The sequence below is a fragment of the Garra rufa genome, chromosome 16 (assembly GCF_049309525.1).
Source record: "Garra rufa chromosome 16, GarRuf1.0, whole genome shotgun sequence".
Taxonomy (NCBI): domain Eukaryota; kingdom Metazoa; phylum Chordata; class Actinopteri; order Cypriniformes; family Cyprinidae; genus Garra; species Garra rufa.
In genome coordinates this window covers 45333616-45344841 of record NC_133376.1, presented here as the reverse complement: position 1 = coordinate 45344841, position 11226 = coordinate 45333616, and the positions used below count along the sequence as shown (strand labels likewise).

At 34.0% G+C, this 11226-nt stretch overlaps 1 protein-coding gene across 1 annotated transcript; it reads right to left on the bottom strand.

Moving 5' to 3' along the window:
• Positions 1-3192: 3192 nt before the first annotated feature.
• On the bottom strand, positions 3193-9582 carry LOC141288341 (eukaryotic translation initiation factor 4E-binding protein 3-like). Its single transcript, XM_073820466.1, has 3 exons — positions 9191-9582; positions 5275-5448; positions 3193-3763 (listed from the first exon to the last, which is right to left on the bottom strand). The coding sequence occupies exons 1-3, from the start codon at positions 9321-9323 to the stop codon at positions 3732-3734; spliced, it is 339 nt and encodes a 112-aa protein (XP_073676567.1). The 5' UTR covers positions 9324-9582; the 3' UTR covers positions 3193-3731.
• Between the last annotated feature and the right edge of the window lie 1644 nt (positions 9583-11226).

The window sequence follows — 11226 nt, the reverse complement described above, 5'->3', positions numbered from 1 at the left end:
TTTTGGTAGTGACAAAGGGGAACACATACTCCTTTATTTGGGATAAATAAACCAAATTTTAATACAGTTATGCATTTTTTTTTTTTTTTACATTTTAGTAGTGTTTTGGTATGTGGGTTAAAATTCTATTATGTGATGTGGACACTACCAAAACATTACTTTCACGACCGAAACATGGGATGATTTGTCAAAAATATACTGAATTATCAAATAAGATGTTATGATAGTGTTTGGTTCAATGTATATTCAAATGGATGAATCCTTAAGTTTGAAATCAGTATGATCAACATTTTGAAGAAAAATTAGATTCAAAATACAACAAATCTCGTAAATCACAACCTAACACTTTTTGAATTTCGCGGTTTATGTAAATCCACGTGGGGTTCAGAGTACAATTTTTATCCACATTATTTTCACACTTGTCTAGTAAAAATATACTGCTTTGTTTCATATTTACAGTGTATACGTTTTCCGTTATTTACCTCAAAAGAAAGGAAGTGAAACGTGACAACATGCCCCGTAGGTGGGGTACATTGTAACATCTGAGGGGCACGTTGTAACACGACCATATGGCAGCTTAAAATGTTATCTGATTGAATGAAAAAAATATGCACAACAAACTAAAATATTTTGTCAGTAAAATACATGTGTTAACTTTTTCAAATGAAGTAATGACGTTTTTTTTTTTTTTTTTAAATAAAAATGATCTAATTTTGGAGTTTGACAACGAACACATCGCAACAATGCTTCGAACGGTCCTGGGGTCCGTTCTTCGTACCTTGCTTACTACATCCAAGATCAAATGACACATCCAAGATCAAATCATCGCGCTAACTATGAGCTTGCTATTCCGGTTCTCCGAACGCACCTGTTGTTGATGATTAGTATAGCTGGATGAAGTTATTTGAGATCACTGGGTGGCTTAAAAGGGGCTACGTATCGATAGTAGAAACATTGATCGGCAACGCTTTGATTGGTCGGCGAACATGACGAAGGAGCGCGCTCAGTATTTTTCTGCAGCAGAGCAAGAACTCTTGATTGAGGGATTTCAGGAGTTTCAGAGTTTATTTAAAACGCAAGGGAACACTACAAAGGCTGGAAAAGCAAGGAGAGAGGGCTGGCAAAAAGTAGTAAACAAATTAAACGCGTTAATGCTGCCCATGTTACATGTTTTTTCCTTGATATGTTATTTTATTTATATTTTTATTTTTTTATACACTACCGTTCAAAAGTTTGGGGTCAGTAAGACTTGTAATAGTCTTTAAAGAAGTCTCTTATGCTCATCAAGACTGCATTTATTTGATTAAAAATACAGAAAAAACAGTAATATTGCAAATTGTTTTTACAAAATAAAATAATGTTTTTGTTTTTTTAATATATTTTAACATACTTTGAAATAGAATTTATTCCTGTGATGAAAAGCTGAATTTTTATCAGCTGTTACTCCAGTCTTAAGTGTCACACGATCCTTCAGGAATCATTCTAATATGCTGATTTATTATTACAATGATCAATGTTGGATAATATCAACAGTTGTGCTGCCAAATATTTTTTGGAACCTGTCATATATATACACTTTCTTGCAAGATACTTTTCTTTTCCCACGTGAGTCAGTCCGCGTCAGTCGTGCTCTTTAACCAATCAGATGTGACCTCGCCATTTCAACCAATCATAACCCGCCAGGAGCGCAGCCTAAATCCTGTTTACATGAAATAAACCTGCTCCAGAGCAGGTTTAAGCTTGCAGAGCTGTTGCTATGACAGCAAGTCCAGGATGAGCTTCGAAGAACCAAACAATCCAAGATCATGCCAAATCGTCAACAATCAAATCCAGCTAACTTAGTTAGCGAGGTACGAAGAACGGACCCCAGGATGAGCTTCGAAGAACCAAACAATCCAAGATCATGCCAAATCGTCAACAATCAAATCCAGCTAATTTAGTTAGCGAGGTACGAAGAACGGACCCCAGATCGTAACATACAGCTGTACAGTAGTTCAAAAACAATGTGGACAAACAGATGAAACACATTTAGACATTCAGAAAAAACACTCCCCTCCCTCATAGACAGCTCTCATAGAACACGACACACATAAACGAGCCAAAATGCTTTACATTTCTTAAAATAATAACATCTGAACATTAAACATTGATTGTCAGCCTTTATTCACCTGTTTCTCGTGGTTTCTTATCAAAATCCTTAGATGTTAATAGTGTAAATTCAATTGCACCGCTAGTGTCATAGATAGAATAGCATAGTTTAAAGGGATAGTTCACCCAAAAATGAAAATTTGATCCAAATTACACCCTGCGGTCAATTTATCATCACGAGCCGCAGGGTGTAATTTGGATTTGTCTGTGCATGTTTTTGTTTACTTTTAAAGGTTTGGTGCCCATCCATGTCCATGATAAGGCTGGCAGACTGCACCGGTTTTCATTAAAAATCTTTGTTTGTGTTTTTCTGAGGAAACACAGTCACCTACATCTTGGATGCCCTGGGGGTAAGCAGATAAACATCAAATTTTCATTTTTGGGTGAACTATCCCTTTAATAACAGCGGGGCATATTGTAACACAGTGTTACAATGTTCCCCATCTGCGCGACTGGAGATTAAAACAGGTTAGTGTCTTCTGCTGGTTTGCGAAGCATTAATAAACTATCTAAACTGATAAATAACAAATTGGAGATTAAAATAATATCAGTTTTGTCTAATTTTAAATGAATACTAAAAACTGAAATGAAAAGTTTACTTAAGCCAGAAATGTACTTTTACTATGGTAAAATAAATATTCAGTGATATCTTCAAAATGCTTTTGAATTTTGGCGCTCTTTTTTCTCTGCATAGTGTTGCTATGGCAACTAGTAAATACTGTACATTTGGTTATGCTAGCGTGTGTGCAAATATTTGAACCACTTGTGTTACAATTAACCCCGTGTTAGGTTGTGCCCCCCTCACCCCATATATATATATATATATATATATATATATATATATTTTTTTTTTTTTTTTTATTAAATTATATATAACTGTGTTTCGGTAGTGACAAATTTGGGGAGAGGAAAAACACTAAATGAGAATTAACTGCATAATTACGAGAAAATGTATACCTTATACAATTTGGATACACACAAAATGAGTGGGAAAAGACAGTATGAAATTTTCCAAATAAAAAGATCAAGTGACAACAGATCAAGTATTTTTCTTATTTTTTTATTTAAATCAAAATAATAAAACCTGAGGAAATCCAGGCAAATGAAACACCAGGAAAACCCTGAGGGCACACAATGGTGTACATTTATGTTCTGATGTGTTTTTTCAGGTGAAACACCAAACATATGCAACAGACATTCATTTGGCATGTAGTCGGTCTTTACCATTAAAGAATCAACAATGTTTGTTGAGATCTAAAGCTCAGAAATGAGAGATTTTGCCATGGTTTTGCCCGGGCTCATATATACTACATTTTCTTAAAAAAAAAAAACAAAGTAGAAAGTACCATATGTACAATAAAGAACTTTAAAACACTGACAAAAAATGTTTTGTATTTTTTTTTTGTTTTCTGGTAAACATGTAACAAATACTTTTAAACAAAAGAATAAGACACCCCTTGGGTGTTTAGCTGATTTAAAAGCCCTGTAATCTGGTGAATATGTAATGTCCGCTGATCGTGGGGTAAGCAGCAACATCCCAACAGATAAAATAGAGACGTCTCCACAGGAGGTAGATGAAAGACTCAAATGTCCATCTCAAACTGGTTGTCATCAGCTAAAAAAAAAGAGAAAGAAATTAGAGGTTGATTAGAGTGTTTCTTTGAGGTATTCTATGAAAGCCCATCTCCACCATGAAATAAAGTAATTGCGATCGCTCACAATTTTGACTTTTCTTGCAATTCTGCCTATATTTCTCTGAATTCTGAGTTTACATCTAGCAATTGATTTGTTAGCTAATTTAATTTCACAATTATAACTTATAATCACCATTATAATTACCTTGCAACAATGAGTTTACATCTCACAATTCTGTTTTTATAAAATAATAAAAAAATTAACCTTTTTCCTCACAACTCCAAATTTTCCCCTAGTAATTGCAAGTTTGTCACTATTATGAGTTTTTCTTGCAATTCTGAATGTATATCTCTGAATTATGAATTTATACATCACAGTTCTGTAATTGATCTCAATTCTGATTTTTTTTTTTAATTCTAAGTTTCTTGCACTTTATTTTTGTTTATGTCTCACGGTTCTGTTTTTATACAAAAAATATTAAATAATGAATGTTTTCCTTGAAATTATGAGTTTATATCTTGCAATTCTGACTTTATTTCTCTGAATTTTAAGTTTCAATCTTTCGCTTTGACCAAAAAAAAGTGACTATTATTTTAAAATGTTAAAATCTTTCCTTGCAAAAGTTTATATTTCGTAATTTTAAGTTTATTTCTCTGAATACTGAGTTTACGTCTCACGGTTCTGTTTTTATAAAAAAATTAATTAATTAATGAAAACAATATGCAACTTCTCTCTCACAACTCCAACTTTTTTCTTAGTAATTGCTTTTGTTGAAAGTTGCAGAATTACATCTCTTAATTCTGACTTTATATATCGTAGTTCTGTAATTGTAATTTTAATCTCACAATAAAAATTTTTTCCTTGCAATTAAGTTTATATCTTGCAATTCTGACTTTTTTTTCTGAATTGAGTTTACATCTCACAATTCTGTTATTAGAAATAAAAAATGTAAAGGCAACTCCAACTTTTTCCCTAGCAATTACAAGTTTATAGCGCAATTCTTACATAAAAAAAGGAAATTGCTAATTTTCTTCCACACAACTCCAACGGTTTCTGTAGTAATTGCAAATTTATATCAATTATTAATTTGTAATGCAATTCTGACTTCATATCTCAGAATTTATCACAATTCTGTAAATGTGACTTCTCACAATTCAGACTTTCTTCCTTGCAGCTTATATCCTGCAACTCCGACTTTGATTCTCTGAATATATGAGATATTACAATATGTAATTGCAAAACTTTTTATCTCATAATTCTGACTTTATTCCTCACAATTTCAAGTTTATATCACAGTCCTGAGTTTCTCTTGGAGAAAAAAATAATAAAACATAAAATCAGAATGACTCAAAAAAAAAAAAAAGTAAAGACCAGGACAGGAAATACCAAAATAATTTTTTTCAGGAGAAACCTGAGGGCTTATAATTTCCTGGAAATTCGCAGAACAGGTTTTCATTCTCTCTTTTTTTCTGGAGCAGACATTAATTTTACCTGCCAGATCTTTCTCCTCTTCCAGCTCCTCTTTGAGTTCCTGCAGTTTGGACACTGGATGGTGTGAAGGAACGGTCACCCCAGGAATCTGGGGCAAACAACAGGGTGGGGTCCGGGCAATAGGAGAGTTCCTGCAATCCAAGAGGAACTTTCTGTCATAAATGATCCGAGTTCCTGGAGGAGGGATAGAACGCATGTTAAAGCACCCAATCAGATGGCTAGAAAAACATATTTACATTCTGGGCTGCAGGGTACAATGTGTAAGGAAAAAAAAACTTTGGATTCCAGCCAAAAGTTTTAACACTCAGACAATAACAGACCATAAACTTTGACTCTAAAGAGGACTTCAAACTGAGTGATCAGCAATTCTAATCTAATCAACAACACAAAAGAAAGATATCAAAGAACTTGATGTGCCACTTAACACGTCCACACTATCAGATTATAAACGAAGACTGAAACATTTTTACGTTTTGCATGTGAAAAGAAGCACTCAATCCCCCACAATGAAAAAACGGGGTGAACTGAATTGCAGCACTCAGCACCTCCCATTTTAGTTCTGGGAAATTTGAGCACATCTGCACGTGAGCATGCAGAGCTGAGACACGAAGGCACCGCTATGTAGCTGAACATGTTGAGAACACACTTGTGGAGCTTAACTAGCCCTGTTTAGGTGCTATCTGTAGTCTGACATGTGCTAAACATACTGCCATCTCTGTTGTAGCTGAAGCTATACTGTAAATGACAGTCCTACCAGCGGCTGAAAAACATGTTATGCAACCTTTGCAATGTAGTTCAGTGTGTTCTGGACAAAAGAGGGCTGAGAGAGAAGGGGGAAGGGCAGGGTGTGGATGGAGGTGGTGACAGGGGTTGGGCGAACAGCGGTCTCCAACTGTGAGCTGCTCTGGTCAGAGGAATGCAGGGAGATCAACCCCATGCTTTTTGCAGGACTTTGTTCTGCTGAAACATTTTGTTCCCTGATTGCTCTTCAGCTTCTTAGAACTCGAGGAAGTGGAAGTTAAACGCAGGACAATTACATATAGCCCAAGTGGGCAATTTGTTTAGATTAATGCATACATTTTCACTCCCAGTTACCACAAAATGAACTGAAAAAGAAATAAATAATAACAAAAACAACAAATTGTGACATTGTGTTAGTGTTTTTTACAGTATAAACAGTACAACAAATACTACCTGTGAAGTAGTTCAACCTAAAATCAATAGATAAAATGTGAAAAAAAAAAATTATCTGCAACTTTTTATCTCATAATTCTGACAGTTTTTCCTTACAATTTCAAGTTTATATTATTATTTTGAGGAAAAAGAAAAAAATAAATTGTGAAATATAAACTCAGAATTGCAAGGCAAAATAGTCAAGGCCATAACATGATATACCAAAAATAGCAGTAATAAAAATAATAATACCTATAAAGAAATATGAGATAAAAAGCAGCAATTACATTTTTATTTTCATTTTTTTGTTGATTTTAGGGTAAAATAAATTCATACATAGTATTTGTTGTACTGTTTATTTAAATAAAAACTAAATAAATGAACACAATGTCACAGTTAGGCAATTAATAATAACAATAGTTATTGTTGTTCTTATTAGCATTAGTCGAAATTATGCAAATAATAGTTTATTTTTGTTTGCATAACTGTGACATTGTTTTATTTAAATTTTAGTAATAATAATAATAAGCGTCACAATTCTGCAAATAATAATAATAGTTATTGTTGTTTGCATAACAGTGACATTGTGTTTTTTATTTAAATTATAATATTTGTCACAATTATGCATATAATAATAAAAATAATAATAGTTATTATTGTTTTTTTTAATTATAATATTTGTCACAGTTATGCATAATAATAAAAAAAATAATAACAGTTATTGTTGTTATTTGCATATCTGTGACCTTGTTTTTATTTAAATAATAAAAATAATATGATTATTGTGTCATAATTATGCAAATAATAATAATAGTTATTATTATTATTGTTATTATTATCATTTGCATAATTGTGACATTGTGTTTTTGTATTATTTAAATAAACATACATATCAATTATTTCACCATAAAGCCAACAGATCAAATGTGAACTTTATATTTTGCATAAAGAAAATTAAGCCTATTTCCGGACTATTTATTATTATTATTATTATTGGCAGTGACAAAATGTTGAAATATTTGTCATTTAAATAAACAGTACTACAAATACTACCTAAAAAAAAAAAACACAAAAAAGTACAATTATATTTGGTATAAAGAAAATTAAGGGTATTTCTTGGACCATTTGTTTATTATTATTATTATTGCCATAATTGTAACACAATATATTTGTTATTTAAATACAAAAAAGTATTTGTACTATAAATTCAGTCTTGTGGTGCATGAATTATTTCACCAAAAAAAAAAAGAAACCCATTACTGGAACATTATTAAATGTATTACTTATTGTAATTATATACACATATATACGCATATACACACACATATATATTTTAGTAGTGACTTGTTTAGCAAGATTTTTGTGGGTTTCAGTGGATACTTAAAGGGTCTTAGAGAACATGCAAGATTTAACATGTAAGATTTTTTCTTTAATGCTTATTGAATGTTTTTTTTTTTTTTTTTTTTTGGTTGTGGGATAGCAGTTTGCACAAATTCTGTCGAATGCCCCATCTATAAATATGATCTGATCTGTTATTTTGCTTTCTCCCCTGAGGGAACCATCCGTGATACAGTGGCCCCGCTGAACCTGATCACACAGAGGTCTGTTATTCCTGAAATCCATAACAGCTGTGAAGGAGGAGGGGTGTTTCTAAGAATTGCCTCCTCCTCTGCATGTGCTACAGTTACAGCCACATGCGAAAGATAGTCAAGCGAGGGACAAAGGAGATTGAGAAACATGTGGGGTGGAGGCTCCTGCCCATCAAGTAAAGGGGTCAAGTATTTGTTTTTCACAAGATTAGGTTAAACTCAATGCCCAGTATCATATGGGAGAAACAAGTCGCAAATCAGATAACCAGACACTGTTACATAACAACAAGCATGGCAGTTGGGCTATCTCACTGCAGACGGTCTGCCATAAATGATTAACTTGTTGTTCATAACAAACGTCTGTGTAACTACAGTGAGGCATTTCACAGACACGATATCTCAGATCATTATGATTTAGTAACATAAGCAGAGGTTTTACTTTGAATGTACTTTGGCTTAATGCTTAAATGTGTAGAAAGTATTGCATCAGACTTTCATATTGCTTAAAATAGTTTGAGTTTTTGCACATGGTGAGTTGAAACACTATTAGTTTAACCAATGAGTTAAGTGGTTAAATCACAATCATATATGATTATATATCATTTTTGACGATCATATCACTCTCATGCAAAAATATAAAAGATTTACAGGACAAAAATAATGCTCAAGCAAAAATGTGACCCTGGACCACAAAACCAATGGTTATATTTGTATACAAATACACTGCATAGGTCACAATTATTGATTTATTTTATGCCAAAATCATTAGGGTATTAAGTAAAGATCATGTTTCATTAAGATTTTCTCAATATTTTGATATAGTCATATTCTAACAAACCATACATCAATGAAATCTTGTTTATTCATTGTATTGTATAAATCTCTCCCCCTTATCACTGGTTTTGTAAACCAGGGTCACAAATAGTTGGTTTTTAATTTATTTTACACACACTGCTGAAAGAAAACCTAGCTTAACCAGCCCAAAATGGCTTGCTCTTCTTAGTTCAGCCTGGAGAAGATGGTTTTAGCTGGTTTAAGTTGGTCTCACAAACTGTTGACAAGTGCACAGAACACACTTAAAACCACCAAACAGACCATGCTGGGAGACCAGCCAACTAACCTACAAACTATATAGGCATAAAACACAGTCTTACCCCCTGGTGTGGTGGAGAAGAGTGTTCCTCCAGGGGTCTGACTGTAGCAGTCTGGGAGTTGGGACCAGTCTTTGATTTGCAGGACACGCGTGGGAATGGGGCAGCTCTTGCTCTGCTGCGTGTTGGCGGACATCGTGGGTGAAATGCGTTCAAAACTCTGTGCCACTGAACACGGTGATATGTAGAGGCTCAGAAGAGTTGCTTCTGTCCAACACTCGTCTGTATGAAATGTTTGGTTACGATCAAACTCGGCTCAACAAAGTTTTAAAAACATAAAAAAGCGGCGAAGATATTTTTAGCGTGTTGCAGACAGCGCTGGTCTCGTGATACTCGCTGAAGAGAGGCTGTCTTTCTGGCTGTCTGTCCGCAGCGGTGGAGCGCAACGCTGGGGGTGAGGGGGTATTTAACAACAGCTCAGAGTCAGACTACGTGACTCACATCATGTGATAAAGGACACTCGAGCAACAACAAAAACAGGGGGTGTAACATGCAGGGTTGCCAGATCTTTCAGGGAAATAGATTTGTTTTTGCAAATCGTCTGCCAAGGATTTGACTTTCCAAGACACTCAATTAAATATAGAAGCCAAGTTCCTCCACATAATACATAAACAAACAAAAAGTTTAAGTTATTAGATAAAAAGTATAAAGGGTTTGCACTTAAGTCACGATTTGGTCAGTTATCACTATCAGAATGCATGGCCATATTGGTGATACTCGGATTGCACAGTTAAGGTACTGAATACATTGTTCTGCTAATTTATGCTACCTGAACTAGGGTGACCATATTCTGAGAATCCAAAAAGAGGACTGACAGGTACCCAGGGCTGGACTGGGGTTAAAATTCGGCCCTGGACAAATTCAGCCCATCCAGCCCACAAGTTCCACATGAAAGTTTTCTTGGGTTTCCTGGTGAAAAAACCCCCAGCTAAAACCAGCCTGTGCTGGTTGGGTGGTTTTAGCTGGTCAGCAGGCTGGTTTTAGAAGGGTTTTGACCACTTTTCCAGCTTGGCCAGGCTGGTCTTAGCTGGTCAGGTTTGGAAACCACCAACTAAAAGACCAGCTAAAACCAGCTACTTCCAGCCTCAACTGGCCAACCAACCAAGGCTGGTTTAAGCTGTTTATTTCAGCAGGGTTATAGGGTCTTTAATTGGAGTACATGAATGAATAAAACAGGATTTAAACAAATAATGATAAATACTGCTGAATTCAACAAACTTAATTACATTTTTGTCACAGAGAAATGCATGCAGTAAAGCATTGATTTTGAGCTAGAATGCAGGAAATTTGTTGCTATAAATTATGTAATAAAAAAACATTCATTAATAAAAATCATCACCCTCATGTCGTTCCAAAACTGTATGGCTTACTTTCTTCTGTGGAACACAAAAGATATTTTGTATAATGTAACCAAACATATTTGGTTACCCTTGATTTCTACTCTATAGACACAAAAGTTTTGAATTTCTCAAAGTATCTACCTTTGTTACACAGAAGAAAAAAGTTCATACAGGATTGAAATTATTGAAATTACATGATGTTGAGTAAATGATGACAATTTTTATTTTTGGGTAAACTGTCCCTTTAAGAACTTTATTATGTATAAACACCTAATTTATATAAGACCCATATTTAATTCTTTAATCAGGCTCTTATTGAATTAACATTTTACTCCAATTAAAACGAATTACAACTAAAAATTAAAAGAAATTATTGATCAGAATATTAGTAGTAAGACGGTGGTCACAAGAAAACATTAGTTATATGGTTTTTAAAATTAAATAGTAATTATAAACCATGAAATTTGTAATAATTTTGTTTTGAAAGTAATTATTTATTGGCATTTTCCACTTTACTTCATCATGCAGTATCCAGTGTCGTGGCTGTTTTCAGCCAGCCCAGCAGAACTTACAGATCCTTTAATGTTCTCATATCACATGACTGTATAACATAGGCCTAATTCTGTGTGTTATCTGAATGGATCAAGCAATTTACACTGTTTATCACTGTACATCGTGGCAGAAGCGCAGCGCGCGTTC

Coding starts and splice junctions, on each gene's coding strand:
- LOC141288341 (XM_073820466.1), bottom strand. CDS start 9,323: ATGTCCGCCAACACGCAGCAGAGCAAGAGCTGCCCCATTCCCACGCGT. Junction 5,449..9,190: donor CTTCTCCACCACACCAGGGG/GTAAGACTGTGT, acceptor TCCCTCCTCCAG/GAACTCGGATCATTTATGAC. Junction 3,764..5,274: donor AGAGGAGAAAGATCTGGCAG/GTAAAATTAATG, acceptor CTTTTTTTTTAG/CTGATGACAACCAGTTTGAG.